Here is a 24836-nt window from a genome sequence, read left to right as displayed (position 1 = left end):
GGGTTCTCTGAGCTGTAAGGGGCCTGTTTCTCATGCCTGGTCACCCCTTCCCCTCGCTGGGCTGCCCGCTGCTCTTGGGGGTAGGGGTGGGACGGGAGGCTCCATTAGTATGAGATTGGATATAGGAGTGGGATGGGAGGCACCACTGCTGCTCCCAAAGCAAAAAACAAAGACAAAGTAAACAGAGAGAAGGCTTCTTTATGTAGAGCTTCATTCACATCTTGAAGTCATATACCGTATTTAGTCAAGCGGAACTCTGCCCGAATCAGCTCAGACCTGTTTTGTACTGTATCTCCCTGCTCTTGCTCAGTTCTCAAGCTGGCTGATTGAAGGCTATAGCACCTCTTCCTTAATGTACTCCAGGTGGCAGAAGACTCTTCCCTCTCTGCAGGGAGCTCTGGGCTGCACCTGTGCCGTGGAACGGAGCTAAATATGTTCTTTTATCACTCAGTGTCTACACCATCTGGACCAGCACGTTTTCTTATCCTAATATTCTCATGGAATTGTCCGTCCATCCATTGCCAAAATTCCTCTTATTCCTGGTAAGAGGCTTGGCAACTCGGTGCCTATCCCAGAAGCACAGACCTAACCACAATCCGGACAGGATGAGCCGACGCAGGGCGTGTGTGCACACACACAATTACACGGCAAGCAGTTAAAGGCGCAAATCAACCTAACCAGCTCCTCTTTGGAAAGGTAAGAGGAATCTGGAGCTCCAGGCAAAAACTGATGTGGGCACAAAATGAACTCCACACAGAAGGATGCCAGGATAGATGGGATCTTGGGACCCAGGAGCTGTGTGGCAGCAGTTCTGGTCTCCAAACCACCATGCTCCCCGTCATGCCACTGCTTCTGTGCCTTTTCTGTTCAGGAATGTGTCAGCCAGGTGTTTATTTCACACTTCATTGCCACAGTACATGGAAAGTGCATTTGCTGGATACCACCATGAAATGCATTTCTAGCCATGCTGAATATAGATGTAAAATATTGTTTCTTTACATCCATTGTCTTGACTGACACGGCAATGTATTGAAGTGAAATAAAGGATCACCTATATGACAGACAGATGCTAGGGGATTAAAAAAAACGGATTTTGAAAAGGTAGGTCTTGATTAACCACTTAGCTAGAGTTCCTTGAACAAGAGGGCACACGATGGGGTGTATTTTCGGAAAGGCTTTTGATAGAGGTTGTCTTAAACATGAATTCTCAGAAAACAGGCTGTAGGCATTAAGCGAAATTGGCTGAATGTGTTTGGATTGACAGTTTATTAAACAGAAAAGAGGATGCTGAATACTTAAATTGGGCACTACTGTGCCATTTAATTTATAATAGAATATACAGTAGTTAATAATAATAATAACAGGTATTTAATTTGTAAAGCATACCCAAGGACTCTGTACATAGTGATAAAGAAAAGAGACAAAAAAGTAAAACAAAAAATAAAACAGAGAATACATGTTTTTACAGATAGAATGTAAGACGACCTGTAGCCAGTAAAAAGGTGAGTTATGAGTTTGGATTTGAAGAGAGTCAAAGAATTTGTCTCTTGTAGTGTCTGAGGAAGGGCATTCCACAACACCGGAGCAGCGACAGAAACAGCACAGTCTCAGAAAGTCAGAGATTTCAGTCTGTTTTGTCCTGTTTTGTCCTGTGAGCAAATGACCGGCCTCAACTGAGTGGAGCGGAGCCTACGAGAGGGAGTGTGAACATGGAGGGGTTCACAGATCTATGATGGAGCCAGATTGTTTAGAGCCTTGAAAAGATCTTATATTGAAGACACAACTTTATAGGCAACCAATGTAGAGACTTATGTGTAGGAGTGATATGCTGTCAAGGTCTGGTGTGAGTATTCTAGCTGCAGACCATATTATAACATTTTGGGAAGAAAGGGAAGGTAGTGTTCCGCACTGACAGGCTGGAGGAACTGAGTCTCTTTAATCTGAAGGGAGTGTCCCACACTGACAGGCTGGAGGAACTGAGTCTCTTTAGTTTGAAGGGAGTGTCCCACACTGACAGGCTTGGGGAACTGAGTCTCTTTAGTCTGAAGGGAGTGTCCCACACTGACAGACTGGAGGAACTGAGTCTCTTTAGTCTGAAGGGAGTGTCCCACACTGACAGGCTTGGGGAACTGAGTCTCTTTAGTCTGAAGGGAGTGTCCCACACTGACAGACTGGAGGAACTGAGTCTCTTTAGTTTGAAGGGAGTGTCCCACACTGACAGGCTGGAGGAACTGAGTCTCTTTAGTCTGAAGGGAGTGTCCCACACTGACAGGCTTGGGGAACTTAATCTCTTCAGTCGTGAACAGAGAAGACGACGAGGAGACCTGATCCAAATATTCAAAATCCACAAAGGCATCAGTTCAGACAGCAAAGCATATTTCTTCACAATGAAGAGTGAAACACAAACCAAAGGACACAAAAGCAAACTATGTTGAAAATTAAAATTGAGTACTGTACAACAGAATCAGCTAAGCAGCCATGTTGTTGCAGATGGTACTTTGGTTTCTTTCAAGAAACAGCTGGATGAGATCCTGGGATCAATGAACTGGATGAAATCAAAGACAAACCAGTCACAGAAGCCATCAATCAAAATGGGTTTTGCTAAGTGAGATTAATTTGATGTGGCTGATTGATCAGTGCATTAGTCATATTTTTTTATGTAAGAAAATGTAACGCAATGCTCCTCTACTCTGCTTAGAGTGCCCCCTTCTTCAGACAGGTCATCTATTGATGATCTATATGATCTATTGTCAGCATTTCAAAGCATTGTACTGTATATTGCCAAAGTAAAGTAAAACGCAACTGGTTATCATTGGGCAGTGAAGAATAATTTCATTGGCTTTGTACAGATGTACAGTGAAATACCCCAGCACCTCACTGAGCGGATTAAAAATGCTGCCCTGTTTTAGCTGAACTGTGTCACCCAAGGAACACATTTCAAGGAAACTTTCCTGAAGTATCACTACTGGGTACAATGTGTTCACATTCAAGAAGGACTGCAGTGATTTCTGGAAAAATGCAGTGGTATACTGTATGATGCTCATTTTGCAAGTTGTAGTGTTTCTTTTTAGAGCATGTCAAATTTACAGTATACTTTAAGATACTTTGTGTAGGTATGAAGTGCTTTGCACTTTATATCTAGAAGTTAAACAGTAACTAGGACGTTTTATTTTTCTTACATTACTGATATTTTACTTTATTTCCTTGTGTTTTCAGGGTTCCTCTCCTATAGCATCATACTTTGCTTTGCTTGACAGATTTATTACTGGCTGATGCAGTTCACATTCTGGCAATTTAACATGTTTTTCATACATTACAGATTTGAATTACATTTATGTAACTTTGCATTAAATCATTAATAAAACTGCATATTATTGACTGTTGAAATGCAATGCTCTGCAACAACACACATATAAAATGTATCTGCTTAATGCTGAACAGCAGGCTAACCTGGCACTCAGGAGTTAATGGTTAATTAATTGATTTTTAATCTCACTGGGGAGGTCTGAATGTGTCTGGTCTACATCCCATGACATTTAATTCAATCATATTTGATCATTCTTTTGTTGCATTACAGTAGCATAAACCAGTTCAGTGATATGCTGATGATGCAGAATGCATTCACAATGCATACTAGAGTCTATCTAGTTTGTAACTAACAGGAATGCCCTTTGTAGTCTAAATATTGAAAGACTTCTTATTTGATGTTCAGGAAATTGGAAACTAAGAAGACACTACTGTAAACAGAATAACCATTTGACCACTGCATCTCCAGAACTATCTTCAGTTAAACAATTAGAAGACAGATGGTTTTATTTTGTTCTCTCCATCAAGTCTCCAAGTTAGACTGTCTAAAACTTACATTTGCTGATACAGAAATTATTCCCTTAATTCTGCGATTTGTTTTACTCTTTTCTATCTTTCTAATCACACTTCATAAGTCTGCAACACATCCTTCTTCCATTCATGCAACATGCAGTTTAAGACTAGTTCTTCTCCTACTGATGCTGAGAAATGACAGTAGTCCATGCTTTCGGCTACAGCTCTGCTCGCTCAATCATCCAAGGAAGTACAACAGAAACAGTCCAGAAGTGCGTCTTCCTGACTCCTTTGCAGATGTTTTTAAATCTCACCTCAAGACTGACTTCAATTACTTACATAATTCTTTCTTCTAATTTAATAATTTATACATTTTTATATTGTTCTTTCTGTATGACTGGTGTGAAATGCGTTCAGAATGCTCTAAGCGAAAGGAGCTATATGAAATAGACGAATGGGAGTAGGTCACTCAGCTCAGCACTGTTCTATACAGTTTCTGTCTCCGCAGCACGCTTAGTTAATCCCTTCTATTCACTGGCTTGGAGTTTTAGGGTTTGTCCCCATGTTCTGATCACCAAACTTGAAATAACGATTAGGGTCAACACATTGCAAGTCTCCTCTCAGATACCTTTTACTGAGACTGGGAAGATTAAGTTCCTACAGCCGCTCCTCATAACACGTCTCCTTAAACCCTAGAGCCTTGTTGCTCTTCCCTGCTCTTTCTTGAATCTGTCCGCAGACTCGAATTGTTCTGTCCACTTTCTGGCTCCACTGTGCTGTGTCACCAGAGGTGTATGGAGTAGTGGTGTATAAAGGTGTAGTCTGGGGTTATGCAGAGAATTGTGTGAGACCTGGACTTGTGGGAACAAGATTTCTTTCTTGTAATTATATGGGTGAGATCTGCAGCTTAAAAGTAAAAGAGGAAGAAAACTTGACTGTTGTGAGTGGAACTGTTGGAAAGTTGCCTTGGCCAGTCTGTCAGAGGACTAGGCCTCTGGCTGTTTAGTCAGGACTCGCAGATCAGGTTAGTGAGGAACTCCAGTGGGAGTTGGGAATTGTATTTCCTTCCCCGTGTTGAAACTGGAAAATGAATTATGTCTCGGCAGAACCTCAATTGCAAATAAAACGCCAAGACACGTCTCAGAGCTCCAGTAACCTTATTCACAATTTTTTGCACTCGAGGACGAGGCAGACCAGGTCTGCCTGTGCCGACCACAGTCCCTAGTGTGTCACGCCCCACCCTGCTATAGTTCATCCTACGTGACATTTCAGGACACCGTGTTTGAAGTGTTTTCTCTTCTTCAGAACAGTCCTGGGCTTGCATTTTACATATACAGTACATAAATGTCACTGCTAGGTGAGTAAAGGAACTCGCGTGAGTTCCAGCTGAGCAGCCGGTCCCTTTTAGCACAGAAGATAATTAATAATACATTTAAACCCAGTGCCCAAACCTTTTTATTAAATTAGTCGTGTAAAACGACTGGGACTATAAACCAGGAGAGGATAGGCGCTTATCAATTCTGTGACTAGCGTCAGGATTGACCCTTAATACCATAAGCTGTAAAATACTCAAACACCATTTACAAGCCATTTACTGGATGATGAATTTTAATGGCTGACTGAGGGGCAGAGGATATATGAAGTGCGATAGTCCAGTTAAGATGACATTTATAGGTCAATGAATATGCGGTTTAATGCAGTCGATGTTGATAACGTGTGTCGGCCATAAGCAAATGTTTGTGTGTTCCCCAGGCTGGAGGATGACAGATCACCACCACTGTCAGGAGTGATGCTTTCAGCCCTTTCTCCTGTGCCCTGGCACTGGAATATAAATCAGCAGCTGCAGAGCCAGGCGCCTGGTTCTGCTGCACACTGACGGAGCTGTACTGGCAATGAATATAAATGGGACACTATGGTATTTAATGCATGCCTGCCATCTAACTGAAGCGGCTTTTGCAGCACCATTTAAGCGGTAAAGTGGTTTCATACCCCAGGGATCCATCTGGACAGGCAGAGCCAGTTTTCAGTGTGTGTGATTTGTCAAAGGCGTCCTACCTGTTGCGGCTGGATCTTGGGCTGCTGTGCTTTTTGGAGGTGCTGAGGAAGAGGGAATTGGGGGCAGAGAGGGCACAGCAGAGTGTTGCTCGGTGATTCCAGCACTCGTGTGTTTTGGCAGTGCTCGGACGGCATCATTGCCGCTGTTGATGGTCTCTTTGAGACAAGACGGAGAGGCGCAGAGGGGGGTTGGACGCCCAGGAAGCACAGTTGGCAGCACTGGCACGCTGACATCAGGAGAGCTCCCTGCAGTAGAGGGGATGTGGGATGACTTTACCCCCTGTAGCATCCTGTGCAGCAGTAAAGACCTGGAAGCCTCTTCCTCTTCCAGACACACATTTTTAATAGCCAGGCCCGTACAATTTCATGGCTGACTGTGACTTGCATTATAAATTATGCAGTTTTATTATAGAGTGTGAAACAACAGTGGAAACAAAGGACGTGTACATAGTGCAAAATGCTCATTATAAATTAATAGCTTTTGTGTAAAAACGCAGTGGTGCCTTATGCAGTAGTAAATTGAGTTGCCACAATGTCACTGGTTGTCTGACAGCCCTCCGGAAGGTGCCACTGGGCCCCGGAGCCTGTGGCCCTCCAGGCAGCGATGAGCTGTGGAGCTGCAGTGTGAAGGAGGTCTCACACGAGACGAGAGGAGCGCAGGAATCGTGCCTCTACCTCATTAGCGACTCGTGGTGCCAGACTGCAGCCCAGCCTCACGCCTCGCCCAGTACTGTGTGCCAGACTCCGGGGGAGGTAAAACAGCTGGTAATAGAAATGACTGAGAAACAACCCAAACTGGGGAAGTGGGGCAGCAGGTCCAGGAGAGATCTCCCTGCGCTCGGTGATGTCTCCGTTTCTCTGAGAAGAGTGCTCTCCACGGTAGCTTGAGAACCTGCACCTCCCTCCTTCCTGAAGAAGAGGAGGCTTCGCAGCTGCGGGCCCAGTGAGGCCGTTTCAACCCGCCGTCCAGCACGGCGCCGAGCACAGAAGCGCAGGGCTGCCCTGCGGGGAGACGCCAGGGAGCCTGGCCTGCTTGGATTTTGGAGGTGGGGGGGGCCCGTGCATCCTGTGTCCACATGCCCCCCAGTCCCCGTTTGAACCCAGGCCCCTGAGGCAGCAGAGCTGACCGGCACGCTTTCACAGTGGAGCCAGAGCCCACGTGGTACTGAAGAGCTGGAGTGTGTTCTGCGCTTTATTTGTATCTGTAACCACGATTACCTGGGAATCTTTTTTTCTTCATTCGTTTTTCTAAAACACGAGCGCTCTAAGTGGTCTGTGTTGGCTCCCAGTTGGTATTGGGAATAATAAAACATTGCATCTATAGCGGAAATGCAAGGAAACGTATCTCAAGTGGGACTGTGCTGCATGTTAGGAATGTCTAATGTAAACCCAGGGATTCCGGAAGGGTTCCCTGTACTGATTTCTTATTCCACGATAGTTACTCCCTGATTTCTAACCATGTTGATATTCCGTTCACATCTCGCTCCTGTTAGAGCACTGGAACACCTCTGGATGTTTTCAGGTTTAAGTGTTCTCCGTTTACTTTCCCTCACTAGTGCATTCTAATTCATATTCGCCTCTTCCTCTGAGCTTTTACAATGAGGAGAATCACTTGTGGTCAGCAGAGTCTGGACAGTTGATTTGCAATCTCAGTGCAGCGGAGACCGGGATTAATTGTGGATCGAAAGCAACAATTACTCAAACCACTTTCTAAAACGAAGCACACGTCAAAAATGTTTGAGATCTAATGGAATCATTAAAGCCAAGTAAAATACTACCGTACTTTTTTTCCTTTTATTTCTTTAAAACCTGCTGCAACCAACAGTGAATTTTCAGGCCACGATGGCAAGATTTTAAAGAAAATAATAAAATAAAAATGGTGAAACTGCCAGACAGAAATATTTTTTTCACATCATGAGTCCTTTGAAACAAATCCCTGCTGGAACAGATTGGCGATGCACTGCCAAGAAAATTAATTCAAAAATAAAAGCTGCAAAAAGATTGAGAGTCGGGTGTGTGTGAGAGTAAACACAAGTCGTCTTTCTTTTACTTTTCACTTGGCCTTCACTACAAAAATGAGCCCAAAATCTCCTCCACTCCATCTTTCTTGGACTGATTTGTGTTCTGGGTGCCCTGCCTGGGCTGTGGTTACTTTCATGTAGTATCACCAGTTATTTTTGTTTGATCGATCTGGTTTGGAATAGCTGTCTTTCTTCACGTCTTGGCCACTAACCCTGTGACCGCACACAGGGCAGGGAAACCCCGCCCCTTGCCCCGCCCCCTTGCCCGCCCCCACCAGACTTACAGCCAATCGTCTCTCAGCATGTCACAGCACCGTGTGGCTGTCTCAGTCAGCTGAGCCTTGTGGCCGAAATGTATTACAGGTTCCGCTACAGCTGTCCTCGCAGCTCGCGGTTCACCCCCAGCCGCCGTGGGCTCGTCGCTCATTTTCCCCACCCCCTGCTCTGCCGGGCGAGAGCGCAAAGGCTCTCGGGCGAGGGGGAAAGCGCAGGCTCACCAAAGGCCCTCAGCGCTGCAGGACCGCGAACTTGACGTTCATCTCCTGCGGGCACGACACGCCAGCTTCCCAGAGCGCAGAAATGCGGAGACACCGGGCAGGCTTGTCCCAGCTCTGTGGCTGGAAGAAGAGAATCCCCCAGAGGCAGCTGAGGAGCGCCGATCTAAACTGGACCCGCGAGCTGCGTTCGGTTTTTCATAAATATAAAGAACTCAGCCCTAGATTAAAGACGGTGTGACACATTTAACATAAGATCCACAGAAGGGATGCACACCTCTGTAGAAAGTCTGCTCCTGAATATCAAGGGACTATTTAAATATGGGGTAGGGTTAAAAAGGCGTTGAAAAATAAAGCCGAGCAGTTTGAACATGGTGCACGTATTTGAAGAGCCTTTGTGAGAGCCATGAAGAGTAGAACTCATACACCTTAAACACAAAGGTCTTAATGAACACGTCCTCCACCATCATTAATAACGGTAGCAGCTTGTGTTGAAATAGCCAATGCAATTCTGCAGCATTAAAAGGGCTTGTTCCTTACGGGGCGGAAATGAAGGTTTTTCTCTCGAGAGCTTTTTTTGTTAATTGAATTCTGTAGCTTTCTAGCTTCCACGCATTTCTCATCTCTGAGTGCCCTCTGCCCTTCCTTATGTAGCAGGAGCCTCTCGGCAGATCTTGAAGAAACAGGCAGCAGGCCAGCGGCTGATGCTTAATTATCTTGAGTGCTGCGCTGTCCACGGGGAATGTCACTGCTCATAATCTGGTGACTCCCTTTTATATGGCAGCAATTAATTGACTATACAATGTTATGGTCCATTTAGTAAAACAAACAGTACCCTACCCAGTTTCTATATGTCATGTGCACACTCAGAAGCCGATCTTTAATGAAGAACGTCAGATTGATTTTGGCCTCCTTATAAAAACACGTCAAATTAAGAGAGTGTTTGGTCGGCTGGTGGCTGATAGGAATTGGACAATGTGCTTTGGTTTTGGACGAACAGGCTTGTTCCCGTGCTTTGTGAAGTTCACATGAATACAGGTTTTGTACGGCGTGTAAACTATTCAGGGTCATTCTAGATTTCCAGCAGTGTTTCCACCTTGTAGTCTGATCCAGTCAGATCTCGGAGACTGTGCAAGGCCGGGCCTGGTCAGTACTGGGCTGAGACCTCTGAGGAAAACCAGGTTGCTCCTGTAAGTGATGTTTATGGACTACTACTGCTACTGCTACTACTACTACTACTTTGTACATAAATAACTTATTTTGACCCATTTCCTCTCTTGTAATTACCAATCACAAAACAAGCTGACTTGTTTTATCCTCATATCTTGATTGAGCCTTAATTCAGACTTTATCAGTGGTCCTAGTTAATTAACCAATTAATTGATTAATCGTGACATTAAATTGCTCATCCCTGTCAGGTTCCTGTGGGCAAACCTATGACTGGACCTTGTCCATTCTCACCTGTTTCATCACTATACAGAGCAGCATTCTTAAACACGGGGGCCAACGAATAGGTTTCTCTGAAGATGGAGAAGTGGATCTTTTAGAAACAATCACGCCTCTTCAACTCAGTAAACAAGAACAATACCATTTTCTTGTCTGCTCATTTCTGTTATTCTGTGTGGAGATAAGTCAGACTTTGGAGAGTGTTGCCCAGATATGATCACGAATATAAGACCAGCTGTGGCAATACACAAGGTCTGGCCACAGGTTCACTATAACAGATTTGATTCCATTGCAGGGATGCCTTGTGGGATATTCCCAGGCCTTCCAAAATGCCATGTGTAAGCGGCAGTAAAGCCCAGTGCAGAACAGAAGGTCTTTACAGCACACCTTCCTGTTATCCCTTCACGGCTGCTCGGGAGCAGCCAGCAGCCTGCCAGGAGTACCACCTGGGCGGAGGATTTGTGGAAGCAGCCAGTGTGACTGTTCCCAGTAATGGGATCTGATGGCCTGAATTCCTGCGGAGAGCACTTTCCAAAGAGTCCGCTGGACAAAAAACCTCTCTTTGAACTGCTGCTTTTATATGTCCCTTGATAGTCGTGGTTATGGAGGGAGTGTGAAAAGACAGGCTTGGCTTAGGTTGATAGAAATACACAGTGTCTCGGAGGAAGGCAGGCAGAAGTGATCACAGAGTGCTGCTCGCTTCCTTTGGTCTTCAAACTGGTCAGTGAAGATCTGATGACTTTCCCAGTGCGTTTGATCGCTTACTTGCAGTTTTTTTTTTATGTGTTGCATGCATCACTTCAATCACTTTAATAATTACAGGGAGCAGTGCAGCTCAGTCAGAAATGCTGTTGTTTTTCACAGGCCCCCTGACTCACCCTCTGCAAAGATCCAGACCCCAGGGGCTCTCCACAAGGTCATTACTGTATCCTGCTGTCTTATTTTTTAGTTTCCCATAATCCGCTTGTGTCTCACTTTGTTTCCCAGGAGCAGTCTGAGGCTCTTTGGAAAGACTGATTGGCCCCACATGGTTGGCACAGTTCAGTCAAAGAGGCGCTGGCTTATCCCCCAAAGGAAAAAAGCAGAATTTGACTGTATTTCACACATTGTGTTGAGATACGTGTAGCTTGTGCTTTATTAAATTTTTTGCCACTCTTAGGGATTACTGGGTTTGTGCCTTTGCAGTCATGCGCTGCCAAGAATATTTTAAACACCTAGAGTGATCTGCAAGAAGGAGAAGAAGGCAGAATTGGAGCCTTTCGGAGAGCCGGCTTCTCCTCTCTTGCTGCTGTGTCAAAGAAAAAAAAGGAAATGCGTTGAGTGCTGATGCTCGAGTGGAGTTTCGAACACTGAGGTATCAGTCCAAGCCAGCGCAGAGAGATGTACTGTAGCTGACGTGGCTCCCTGGGTTAAAGTGAGATTGCAAACAAGGAAATCAGCAAACAGCTCAACAGAATGAAAGGGGACCCAGGAGCCCCGGAGCTCAATTAAGGCTTGACGAAACCCGCTAGGGGCAGGGGGAACCATTAGGAGGATCTGCGTGTGCGCTGAGAGAGATGGGTCCCAGAAACGAGACACTGCCGCTGGAATACCTTTCAGTCGTTTTGTTTTAATTGTAGGTGCTCAGAATAACGGAGGTGAACTTTAAAGCATCCAGCGTACAAGCAAAACCTAAGCGTGAGAGATGCTGGTGATAAACTCATGTTCTCAGTTTGTTTAAGGCAGCGGCAGTGTCTTCCGCAGCCCAGCTTGGTTCCTTTTTTAAGGTTTGTGGGATTCCTGGATTAAGATGAGTGCAGCGTCCTGCTGTATAATCCCAGCCTTGTGACCATTCGAAAGTGAAGGACAGGGCGGTGGCTACAGTGAGCACAGGGCCTGCGGGTGAGAAGGGCGGAGGAGGGGGAGGACACAAGCGGGGGTGGCGTTTGGATGTGGGGCTCTGCAGGACCCCTTTCATCCTGTTCCGTTGCCCCGTCTCTTCCAGCATGGGGTACTGCATCCTGGTGGTCCATGGCCTGAGCAGGCTGTGCTCCGTGGTGGGCCGGTGGGGTGCGCCCGCGCTGACGCTGTCCCTGCTGCTGCTCCTGCTGCTCTTCTCCTGGAAGACCGTGCAGCAGAACGAGACCTGGCTGTCCCGGGAGGCGCTCTTCAGGTAACGTCTTCCTGTGAGACCATTCCCTGCTGGAGCCCTGGCCCTGGGCTCGGGGTCGCTGTCCTGATGGAAGCTGGACATGTGTCCCAGTTCTAAGTCTCCAGCAGTCTTGAGCAGGTTTTCCTCTTACGTTTGCCTGTACTGTGCTCCGCCCATTTGCCCAGCAATCCTGACAGGCCCCCAGGTCCCTGAGAAGCAGCCGGGAAGTGTAACGCTGCCCCCGCCATGCCTGACTGTAGGGCTGGTGTTGACTGAGTGATGCACTGTGTTGGGTTTGTGCCAAGTGTAAACCTTTGCATGGAGACAGATACGTTCCAAATGCCTAATCTGATCACTTAACCTTTTACCACGTATTTACAGTATCACTTAAATGCTCCATTTAAGCAGACTCCATGTGGGACTTGAGCTGGAATTTCCACTCTGTCTCACTGGTCAGATGGTTGACTCATGGACATTTTCTTCCTCTCTGCCGGTCACTCTAGTTGTCCTCACAGGGGCACCCCCGACCAGTTTCCCCCTTTCTCAGCTCCTCAGTTTGGAGGAACAGCCTGATCTTATCCCTGCTGGGCCGGTACAGTGGTTTTCATGGTTGAAGCTTTGCTTGAAATTCGCTGCCTGACTGAGGCACCTCACGGAGACACAGGTTTATAGTCTAAAATCATGAACCACTATTAAAGCACACTGACAGAGGCTGTTCAAATAATTGTGCGACTTTGTCAAAGTAACTGTGTGCATCTGAACTAATTTATGTTTGTCAAGGAGGTAAATACTTTGTAACAATGAACAGAATTTTTTCTTTGCAGTTTTTGCCGAAATTGAACTTTTATCACTCACATGTGTTCAGATAGAGCAATCAAGCTAGTACTAAAAATAGTTTAAAACTGTACATATATCATGGATAATACAACAAACTGGGACATTGTTGGAAGGGAGAGAATACATTTGCAAGGCACTGTTTATAGGCCCAATAATAATTATAATGGTCAGTTTTTTTAAAGCACATTCATTGCAGAATTCAAGGAGACTCTGCAGTGCTGTTCAATGCAGTAGCTTCAGCTTTTTTATGAGACAGACAATGAAGATCAAGGGTTAAACAGCAGGGGGCAGTATGAGGAGCAGGGAAGATGAGTATGAGTTTCTGGAATCCCTGGGGAGTGCTGTCGGCGTGCTCTTTTCATAGACCGGATGTTGTTGTTCCTCTCTGTTTTTATCCAAGCTTTGCAGTTTGATCTTGTGCTGGGAGGAGACTGGGGCCAGACAGATCTGCTTTGTTTTCTGCCTTTTTGAAGTTTTTGAAGCACTGGAATGTCATTTGGTTCTTGTTGTGACTGGCTGATGTGCTTTATCTTCTCTTGTAGATCTGGAATTCAGACTCTGCCTCACAATGCCAAGGTACACTACAACTATGCCAACTTTCTGAAAGACCAAGGGAGAAACCAAGAAGCTATTCATCACTATGAAACTGCACTCAGGTGAGTTAGCTGCTGCTCACAGCAGAAAAGCACAATAATAATAAGACATCAATATAGAAGGTTTGACTTACGTTCGAGGTGTCAAAGTCTTTGCTATTGAAATGGTTTCTTTCTCAGACTTTCCAGAGGAAACAGTTAGTCATGGCCATGATAGAGTGAGGTGCTCGTCTCGTCTTGAGGTCGCTTGCACACTGCCACTGCCCAGACTAGGCTAAGGAATTCCCTTCACAAACACATTTTTCAGGTGTTCCTGTTGTGAGTTGTGCATAGCACACCATGCAGAACATGTGCCAAAAAGATGTGGTGCACAAAGTGAGGTGTGTTATGCACTTATTGTGTGTTTGCCCCGCTGTAAATTCTTAAAAGAAACACATTTTTACTATTTTTAGAGACCCCCACAGCAGGAAGGACACTGTATCAGACATAAAGCACTAACAGTGTATCAGACACGCCCACAAGTAGGAATGACTGTGTATCTGACACGCCCACAAGTAGGAATGACTGTGTATCTGACACGCCCACATGAAGCAGTAACAGTGTATCTGACACGCCCACAAGTAGGAATGACTGTGTATCTGACACGCCCACATGAAGCAGTAACAGTGTATCTGACACACCCACAAGTAGGAATGACTGTGTATCAGACACGCCCACATGAAGCAGTAACAGTGTACCTGACACGCCCACAAGTAGGAATTACAATGTATCAGACACACCCACAGGAAGAAGTAACAGTGTATCAGACACGCCCACAGGAAGGAATTACACTATTAAATATAAAAACATATAGATGAGCACACTTCTGACACTCAAAGTTGATACCTTTTGATCTTTAAAGAGATTAAAGCAAATATGCCCCATAAAAAACTGAAATCAATTAGCCTGGGATTAAAAACGGCATGGAAACCGTAAGAGACATAAGAGGCCTGAACCAGTGGGCCAGACAGTCTGTGTGAATTTGGGCTTTTTCATTGGACAGGGGTGTTGTTTTATTCTCATCATTATTGTTTCAGGCCTTTCTGTACCATTGAAATGAATTTGACTTCAGGAACGTTGTACGCGTGTTGGATATTTGCCGTGACTGACAGGAACGTGGTCCTTGTGCGTTTCGGGAGCAGAGGCGGGTCAGATCCCTCGTGTAGCGTTTGATTACTGCTGTTCCCCAAGGGAGGACGGCAGTGTCTTCTGGATGGGCCGCTCTCGCTGGCTGAAAGGTTTTTGGCTCCTTTTCCTTGACCTCTGTGGGGAAACGGCGCCAGCTGGCCCTGCTCCAGCGTGGGTACAGAGCCAGTGGCGAAGCGTTTTCAGAGTTTCCATAGCGATCGGCGGGGAAATAAAGTGCTGTGCAGTCTGCTTGGCGGGGCTGGAGTGCTAGAGATCGAGGGGAGGCAAGCAGCTGAGTCCCCAGGCAGCGTACGAGCTCTGCTGGAGCGCTGGCCGGGGGCTGACAAAACGCCTTCAGCAGAGGCTGGAGCAGAATTGAGATCATCTCATTTTCCAGACGAAATGTAAAGTCCTTCACTTTGACATTTTGTTTTGGAAGTGCGTAATTAATAATCAGAGCTTGGATGTCACGTTAGTGTTTCTGATCAGACAGTGTTTCCCAAATAAGCTTTTAAGAAGCCAGGTGGGCAGTGGTTCAAGAGTGGCTTTCCCACGTGTGCGGTGTCTCTCCTGCTCTTGTCTTAAAGAGCAATCAGACGGCGCTTTTGGGCCTTGCAATTTTTCTTTGTTTAAATTAAGAATGGCCAGATATTTGCTTTATTTCCACCTGATTTTGGAAGAGCCGTTTGTGTATTTTTCCACATCTCAGCTACAGGCCCTGACCCTAGCCCTAACTCTAACAAGCCCACCTTCAGGCCACTGGTCTTTCAAACAGCCCTGCGCTGTGTGGGCTCCCGTCCTTCACCAACAGCACCTGGCCTGTGAGCGCTCAGGAGGACACAGGGGTCACTTTGCAGAGCGGGAATTCTGGACACCTTATCCCACCCTGCCTCTGCAGTGCTCTGCCAGTTGTGTGCCACCACTTGGGCAGTCCTGGGCACAGCTGGCACAGACCTGCCGTCACAGAGCTCGACCTGAGCTCGAGAACCCGCCTTCACTGGCTGAGCTGTTTGAGAGGCCCCACTTTGCTATAAATCTCTCAGTGAAGATAAGATCCTGTCAAGAAGCCCACGTCTTCAGAACACAGAGCATAAGATAGGCTAAAGGAGGTCATTTGGTTTTTCCGGCTTGTTTGGGCAATCTGTTTTTTAAAGCAGCCAGTACTGTACAGGTATGTTGTCCGAAGGTGGGAAACAGTAGCAGATAAATGCAAGTTAATAAGTGCATGGTTTGAACCTGTGACCCTATGGTATGGTCAGATTCTTACACACTGCTGCTGCTCAGATCAAGCAACAATTCAAAGCCATAATTCAGTAACATCCCACAAACATAGGAAACTGACTGCATTAATCGCAGATTTTGTCTGATGCCTCAAAAGATTACCTGTGAGAAGAGGGCATTCTGCCCAGCTGGCATTTTTGGGCTCCGGTTGCTACATGGTATTTGTAATGAAGGTGACAACGTATCTTGTTCCACACATTTTTACAGTTTGAATTCATGTATTTTTGCGGTAGAGTTATTGTTAACCATGTTGTTGTGATCTTCGAGGTGTAAAGGTATCCACAGATTTTTCAGAACAGTTCCATCTCCTGACTCCTCACTCCTGCTGCTTGTTGTGCGGATGGTTTTGTGAATGGGTGTTTTGAATAAGAGGAGAAGTTTCATGTGGTGCCTGTTTGTGAGCTGCACTGTGAGTACTTCCTGTGGTTTGCCTGTGTAAAAACCGTCTGTTTTCGCCTCTTATTGCAGGACAGGGACTAGAGCAGAGTCTCAGGCTCTGGGATTTTCTCACAAGGCCCTGATGCTGTTTGCCATCTGCTTTAGTGACCGCGACAGCAGTCTGTTTGTTTATTTCTCAGAAGGTGGCATTAACGCAGAGACCAGTCTGAGCACTCTGGCCTTTTATAATTTAGCAATTTGTCACTAGTGTATAAAGAAATAATCACTGGCTGCAGCAACAGATGGACTTTGTTTTAAAGTTCTTTAGCAATGCCATGAAGATAAAGTTGCCTTTATTTACAGAGAGCACTCAGTGGCTGCTCAGCATGGAAGGAGGGAGTTGGGGATGAACAATTTCTGAGCCTCCTAGCCTGTAATTAAAAGATCAGGACCTGTTCTTGACAGGTCGCCTGTGACATTGTCTGCCTATAATATTTAGCTGAAGTGAAAAAGAGATCAGAAACGAAAGTGTACGGATCAGCAGGTGTATTCATTTCTTGTTTTAAAATTTCACATTTGAAATATCAGTATTCTGTTTATTGCATGCGTTGCATGTACTGTAGCCCTGGTCAAAGGTGTTAGCCAGATAAATAGATAGAAAAACTGGAGTCTTTGTAAATCAGACTTTAAATACTCCTGTCAAGGCATGGTGATGTGAGGCATGGTTTCCCCCGCTCACCGGCAGACGCTGTTCTTTAAAAGCACAGCGCTCCAGGTTGATGTGATTTCTGGGGAGCAGTGCACAGGGTGTGTCGAGGTCGCCCCTGCTGGAGCGCTGCTCTGAACAAGCTAGCGTCTCCATGGCAGCCAGTCACGCCCCTACTCCTCTGTCTGTCAGTCGGTTGCCATGGTTATAAATCAGACAGGAAGTCTGTTCCACCTCTGTCTCCAACTGCCTTGTTAGGAAACAGGCTATCTAAGGCCTGGTGTGACAGTACACTGGGCTCCTTTATAGAGTTTTACTCTATAGCCACTGCCTTAGTCTCTAGCTTTGCTTTCCACGCTTGTGTTTCTCTTTGGACTCTCGTCTCTGCTTCATTCTGACCAGGCTGTGGGTTTCCCTTGTGTTCTCCTCGTCGGCGAACCTGGATTGCTTGTCTCCACCCTGCTTTGGATTTGCCTTTTGTGCTGTGTCACCGTGTCTCCAGGCTTCGACCCTCGCACGTTCCCTGACCACGATTCTGGTCTGTGTTTTTCCTGCTCACGCTTGCCCGCTTGCTCATCACCGCCTCACCTGCTCTGGGGTTCATCTCACGACTCCCAGACCTCTGCGGTTATCACAGTGAATGTTAATCCAGTGTTTCACGTGCACTGTAACACCAAGCTGAGGGGCATCCTGATCACTGGACATGGAGTTAACAGGGCACTGGAGGAACAATGACGTCACGTGTAAAGGTGATGAACCGTGAAATACAGTCCAAAGACATGCATGCTGGTTGGTTACTTGGCTTCTGGGAATATTGGCCCTGGTATGAGTGTGTGCAGCCTTGTGTCTGTGTCTGTGTGTGCCCTGTGATGGGCTGGCGTCCTGTCCGGGGGTGTATGAGTGTGTCTGTGTGTGTGTGTGCCCTGTGATGGGCTGGCGTCCTGTCCAGGGTGTGTGAGTGTGTGTGTGTGTGTGTGTGTGTGTGTGTGTGTGTGTGTGTGTGCCCTGTGATGGGCTGGCGTCCTGTCCAGGGTGTGTGAGTGTGTCTGTGTGTGCCCTGCGATGGACTGGTGTCCTGTCCAGGGTGTGTGAGTGTGTGTGTGTCTGTGTGTGCCCTGTGATGGGCTGGCGTCCTGTCCGGGGGTGTGTGTGTGTATGTGTCTGTGTGTGCCCTGTGATGGACTGGTGTCCTGTCCGGGGGTGTGTGAGTGTGTGTGTGTGTGTCTGTCTGTGTGTGCCCTGTGATGGACTAGTGTCCTGTCCAGGGTGTGTGTGTGTGTCTGTGTGTGCCCTGTGATGGACTGGTGTCCTGTCCAGGGTGTGAGTGTGAGTGTGAGTGTGTGTGTCCTGTGATGGACTAGTGTCCTGCCCGGGGTGTGTGAGTGTGTCTGTGTCTGTGTGTGCCCTGTGATGGACTGGTGTCCTGTCCAGGGTGTGAGTGTGTGTGTGTCTGTGTGTGCCCTGTGATGGACTAGTGTCCTGTCCAGGGTGTGTGAGTGTGTCTGTGTCTGTGTGTGCCCTGTGATGGACTAGTGTCCTGTCCAACGTGTACCCCACCTTGTGGCCGTTGCTTGCTGTGAGTGACTTTTTCACAATCCCTGTAACCACCCTGTCCATGAACCAGAGGATATAGCTAAAAGCAACGTAGAAGTGTATTCTAAACAGAGAACAGGAGGCCCTTTTTTACCCAGAGGGTTGTGGGAATATAGAACATGTTGCCAAAGGCAGTGCCCTGGATTTATTCAAGGGCTGGATGAGGTCCAGGATTAATTAGACACTAGCACCCAAACAAGCTAGACGGGCAGGATGGCCTTCTCTCATCTGTAAGCGTTGTTTTGTTACAGCCAGACAGAGAGACAGATAGTCACGCAGCTGTGGATGTTATTCCGTTCTTGGCTCTTGCTCTTGTTGTCTCACAAAGCTATGGGGGGTGGGGCTGTGCCATATTTGAAGATGCAGTGAGACGTTGAGGGGCAGTGCCGTCTCCTGTCTGTTCAGATCCGCCGGGACCCCAGGGGCTGCGGGTTACAGGGCAGGAGCCAGGGAAGCGGAGAACTCTCTTCTCCTGAACCACTCCTGGGTGTAAGAGCATGCGCTACTCCTCGGGATGTTTCAACTAGATCTTTTAATCCGCTGTGGTGTGGTTAATCGAGAGCACCCTGCCAGCTGTTTGCGCTGTGCGCTGTAAGGATTGCTACAGCACATATCTCTGCAGAGTTTAATCATCGGCCGTTAACCCAGAGCAGGCTCTGGGACCTCTGGATTTACAGTATACTGTATATAGAACTGTATTTCTGCCTTTGCTGTTTCAAGGACGCTCTGCAGCTGTTGTACTGTCTGTGTACCACTACTGCAACGACCGTTCCGCACGGCGCTGTAGACGGTGGTGCCGAGAGAGACATTCCCAGCCAGGCGGAAGTACTGGCTGTAACAGGGAATTGCTCCTCCGGTGCGGGGCCCTGTCCTGGTGTCCCAGGCATGTGTGTCTTCCCATGGGACAGATCTGCAGCCAGGAGAAGCGGCCTGCATGTCTGCTGGTGGACCCCGAGGTCCTCCCACCTCAACCCAATGCTGTTGACAGATCCGAGGCCCCTGCTAATCCTGACGAGCCCGTAGGAGGACTGTGGAGAAGCAGCTCTAATTCCCACATAATGGCTTCCCAGGTGGTCAGAGTGCAAGATATTACTGTACTTTCGAGTTGGATAATATCCTAAAACACCACAAAGAAGTATCCGCTGTGATTGCGCATGTTGGTGTGCAAATGATATTAGAAATTTGGGGTGACGGTACTCAAAAACAGGGTCATTAAGCTTTTTAGTTCGGCAGCACAGTGTCTAATTTTGCCATATGGTACATTAAGCAAAAGTTTATTTTATGTGCTACTGAGCCTTTCATAGGTGTACTGTAGGCCAATAGAATTTGCATTTTTCAAATGACTAGATTAGATGCCGAATGATGACCCAGCTGGCGATCTTGTACTTTCCGTAATTGTCTGGGGGTGTCACGACGCGTCTTTCAGGACCCTAGGCAGACAGCACAGTCCGGAAGGGAGTGAACAGACACGGGGAGGAGACGAGGAACTGGGCTGGTAGACGAACAGGGGGGCGTGACGAAGGTGCTCGGTGCTCGGGGAGGCGTGGTCCAAGGCAAACAACTCCAAAGGGTGTTCAGAAGGAAATTCATGGGATGCAAATGTCCAGAGCCGGGTGGTCCATCCGTGACGAAGACTAGACAGAGATAAAAGCCGGATCGGGATCCGGCGAAAGGTCGGGGGGATAAAAGAGGGTAACAGGACCAGGCACTCCCAGTCCCGGACCCAGATGGTCAGGACGCCGTTGCGAAGCCTGTGCCGTCGAGCCCCTCCCGGACTCGCGGGAAGGCGGGCTTCCGGGCATCCATCTTCCAAAGCTGAGCCCAGATTGGCAGGAGCATCTGGCTCTTATAGGACGGGGGCAGGAACTGGAGGCAGGTGCAGGAGTTCAGGAAAACGAGGAAGAGCATTAAGAGGAGGGTTTTACGATCGTGACAGTGGGTGTAGCTCAAATGTGTCCAAACCTGTCTGCAGGTTTTTGAGAGATCTATAAAGCACCACTACCTCAAGGGCTGAGCGAAGCTGTTATATTGGTCTAATTAAGTCAATAATGAGAGTGGATTTAGGTCATTAAGAACTGAGCTGGAGTAAAAACCATAGACTCTCCGGGGCCAGTGCAGAACACATCTGGTATGGAGACCTAGGAACTGCACTTACACATCAAAGCAGTTATTCAAGGTTTTTTAATCAAAAAAGAAAAACACTGGTAGTGATTACAAGTCAATGCAGTGGGTCCTGCTGCACCTGCAGCTGCAGTAATAACAGCCCAGAATACTTGACTTAAAACTGGTGGAGGAGTCTGATCAGCTGAAAGTGTGGAAAGGGTTTTTTATATTTATATTTTTTATATTTTAGCTTGTTTTTTTTAAAACCATTGTTATATAAATACCATGAAAGGATTTTTTCAAAACCTATTTATCTTTAATGCTTAAAGGATTGCAAGGTCTATGAAGGTTTAATGCCTGTGTTGTGGGAAAAGCTGATGCACAATTAGACTGGCGGATGAAATGATGTGCCCTGCTTCTCTGAGCGCTGCTGATGAAGAGTTTACCACCTGCCTAGCTAGAGGACAAAGAAAGAAGAAATTAATCTGCAAACCGTGGATGCTTAGAGGTGTTTATTATATGTCTAAAATATAGTAGATTTAGAAAGCGTGTTAAATTAACAAATTTCAGCTGTAAGTCTAGGTTATACAAACCTGCAAATGAAAAAAATTCATTGGAAAGATTGAATAATAATATGATTTAATAACTTGTGAAATTTAATAGGAATTAATAATTGAAAGTAAATACAAATGTGTATGTTTCTCCATCTTTGTAATTGTAAAGACATCAAGAAGACTTTTTTCTTGCAGTAACCCCCTCTAACATTGTTATTGCGGTGGAATAATTTGACTTCTTCATTGTTTGCCTGTATGTCTGTACAATACAGGCAGTTTGCTCTTGGATTGTCGAGCGAGCGTTTGTCTCTCTGTGGAGGGCAGCTCTGTGAAAGCAGCTATCAATCTTGCGCTGCCAAAGATGGAAACAACAGCAACATCTGTGATCATCCCACAATATGACATCATAATCGCAGTGCTGCCAATACAGATGCAAGAATTCAAATGCAATTGCAATGAACATCAAGGACAGCTCAGAGTCAAAGCCTGTTTTCTTAGCTTACTTAAATATCTACCTAATTCTAACTCAGATTCTCTTGATTACATTAAAAATAAAAGAAGGTCATCATCTTTGCATTACTGTGTTGTCTCAGAACTGTTATCAGCGTCTCAGTGTGGTCACAGCAAAAAGCTCCTGTGTTCGATCAAGTGAGTCCTGGATTTTCAAGTTTTGCAAATGTGAAATGGACAAGAACCAGGAGAAAATAAGAACAGGACGGTACAATGTGCCCCTCTCTCCAGTACAATATGGTACCTCTCTCTGAGTTTCTTCTATATAATAATCCTTATATTTAGATAGCGCTTTTCTGGACACTCCACTCAAAGCGCTTTACATGTAATGGGGATCCCCTCCTCCACCACCACCAGTGTGCAGCCCCACCTGGATGATGTGCCAGAACGCTCCCCACACACCAGCTCTCAGTGGAGAGGAGAGCAGAGTGACGAAGCCAGTTTTGAAATGGGGGTTACCAGGAGGCCATGACTGTTAAGGTGCAGGGGTAACACCCCTTCTCTTTTTCAAGAAATGCCCTGGGATTTTTAATGACCACAGAAAGTCAGGACCACCAATGGATCCGGGCAGGCAAGCTGCACATCAGTAACGTCAGAGATCCAGGGGTACCAGTTTGAGAGACCAAGAGAACAAGAGCAGGAGAAAAGGCCCAAGTGAGGGAAGCCATTCAGTCCATGGTCATTGGTCGTTTGGTCGTTAGAAGTTAATTAATCGCAGGATCTCATCCAGCTGTTTCCTGAAAGAACAGGGTATCAGCTTCAGCAACATGACTGGGCAGCTTGATCCAGACTCCCATAACCCTTTGAAAGAGTGAAGTTATCACTTAGGAAAAGGACTGGATGAGAGCAAAGGATGTCAATTTTTTACAACAGTAGACAAAGAAACAGTTTGTTACCAAAACCATCTCATTTTGTAAAAAGGTACCAGGATAGAGCAGGCCCAAGGGACAAGTTTCAACAGATTTGATACTTTTCCTTTGGATACAATAATAACTACATTTTAAAAAACCTACATTAGCTACATGTGTATCCATATTCTTGCAGTATTAAACAGCTCTGTCTGTGTTAACAGTTACAGCTACCTTTAAACCAGACTTCAATGCGTTAGTTCTAAATAATTACTGTATAGATTTTGAACCTCACAAGATTGGATAAAGTCCATGAAAGGATAGTGCTAAATCCTGTCAACAGATTGTCAGTAGTCACAGTATCTTTGAGAAGCCTCAATCTGAGCTTTGACCCAGTCGTAGTGCAGAGACCAATCTGGTCAGTTTCACAAGTGATCTAGTGTTCAGATTCTGCTGCATCCACCTCTGCTCTCTAGGACCAAAGTGTACCATCATACTCTGCTAATAGATCAACTAATAGGAAGGGTGGGTCTGTCTGGAACTGTAGAGAATTTGCTTAGATCACAGCTAACACACAGCACTTGGTGTCTTGGGGTTGCAGAACTAGTGAAAAAGGTCCCTCAGGGCTCTGTTGATGGTCCAGATGATTCTCTTTAGACATGTTGCCACAGGGTGAGATTATTCAGGAACACAGTGACCTTCACTGTTATGTGAAATGAAACACAACTCTATATATCTGAAACCTGCTGGCATTACTGCTAATTCAGCTTTTAAGTATCTTTTTTGCCTGCCCTTTAATGCATATGTGAGGCATTTTCTTCCTGGGCTCTCTGCCACCAATGTTAACAAAACCAGACTCAGATAACCTGATATTAGCACAATTCTAAACTTTTATCCTCCCAGAGAAATTGCCAAAAATTGGAGTTTTGTCTTTCCCTGGGTGAGATTTTAGATTCTTATCAGCCAGCGGGAGCACTGAGGTCAGCTGTTGCAGTCCTTCAGATGAAATAAGGAAAGGAGGAGATGCAGGCTGCTGTAGCACTCTGTCTCTTTTTTTTATTAGCAATGCAGTGTCAGTTGCTGTTTTTAATTTAGTCTTTTATAACACTACCTTTCTAATGTGATTGCAGGCTTCATCTCATTATACATTGCCAACATACTACTAATTATTTTTACCTTATTTAAAAAATGTATATATATATATGTTCTGTATTTGGTGCAATTAATCTTTTTTTAACATTTTTTTTATACGCAATCTTTATTTCCTATTCATACACATTTGTAATCAGTGCATATTGTCTAACTCAATTGTATTTTTAGATTTCGCTTTTCTGAATGTAGCTACTGATTTTTCCCATATTCCTAATTTCTTTAGCAAGTAATTCTCTTAGCATGAAGGACATTATAGAAATACATCTCAATTATTATTAAATTAGCGCTAGCTCTGTCTGCATGCTGAAATATCACATTATATTTTCTGGCTGTAATCAGCATCTTGTACCGATTATCTGCTGCAAGGACTCCTGTCTGATTAAAATATCCATCATTAAATTAAAGAGAAAAGACATCACGTAAGTGCCATTTTTCACAACACTGAGATAAGTAGCTTTGATCCTTCTAAATGGAATTGTAGATTACCTCTGCAGCTTTTTCTTACACTCAAGACACAGCAAAATAAGCATCAATTATAAATATTAAGTCTGTGTATAGCAGCTTTCTTCCATTTTTGTACATTTATTTAGACATTTGTCTTCAGTAATATTTCCCAAGAAGCAGCAGTTTTGTCCCTCTTAAGGCATGATGACAGTCAGTCACTGTATGATGAGACCGCTGGACCAGAACCATGGGGCACACATGTGTGCATGTGTGTGCATGTGTGTTTGTGTTCCATATCTCCAACTAAAGCACATACAGTATCTCCTCCAGATCACCATCAAGAAATGAGCGAAAGACCTTTTCAGGCGTAGTGTTCATTTAAATCAAAGGCAAGTTTCACAAGTCTTATTTTCTGGACTATATTAAAAAGAAAAATGTCCTGGTTGTTTAGATATTCCTTCATGCATGCAAGTGCATGGTCAGCCCTGCCAAGGAGCCAGTGAGCTGTGCGGAGTGCAGGTCACGTCCACGAGAAAGCATGCTGCCACTGTGCGTGGTGCCATTTATAATACTGCCACACACCACAGGAAGCAAATGGAAAGGCACTGGAATAGATCAGAAACACTTCTCAAAAGACACGGGGACACTTTAACACCTGTCAACTGTAAGTCTCCATCCAAAGTCGCTTTCAAGCACGTCTGCTT

General features: G+C 45.7%; 1 protein-coding gene across 1 annotated transcript in view; it reads left to right on the top strand.

The window, feature by feature from the left end:
• Nucleotides 1–24836, top strand: part of tmtc1 (transmembrane O-mannosyltransferase targeting cadherins 1) — a 129679-nt gene that overhangs the window by 81042 nt on the left and 23801 nt on the right. Inside the window, exons 9-10 of the mRNA XM_088646086.1 lie at nucleotides 11820–11987; nucleotides 13346–13459. Of these exons, the coding sequence (XP_088502212.1) occupies nucleotides 11820–11987; nucleotides 13346–13459 (282 nt within the window). The remainder of the gene's footprint in view (nucleotides 1–11819; nucleotides 11988–13345; nucleotides 13460–24836) is intronic.

Source organism: Lepisosteus platostomus, chromosome 9, assembly GCF_059453375.1.
Source record: "Lepisosteus platostomus isolate fLepPlt1 chromosome 9, fLepPlt1.hap1, whole genome shotgun sequence".
NCBI classification, from domain to species: domain Eukaryota; kingdom Metazoa; phylum Chordata; class Actinopteri; order Semionotiformes; family Lepisosteidae; genus Lepisosteus; species Lepisosteus platostomus.
The sequence above is the reverse complement of the archived record's forward strand: the minus strand, read 5'-3'. Positions and strand labels throughout refer to the sequence as shown.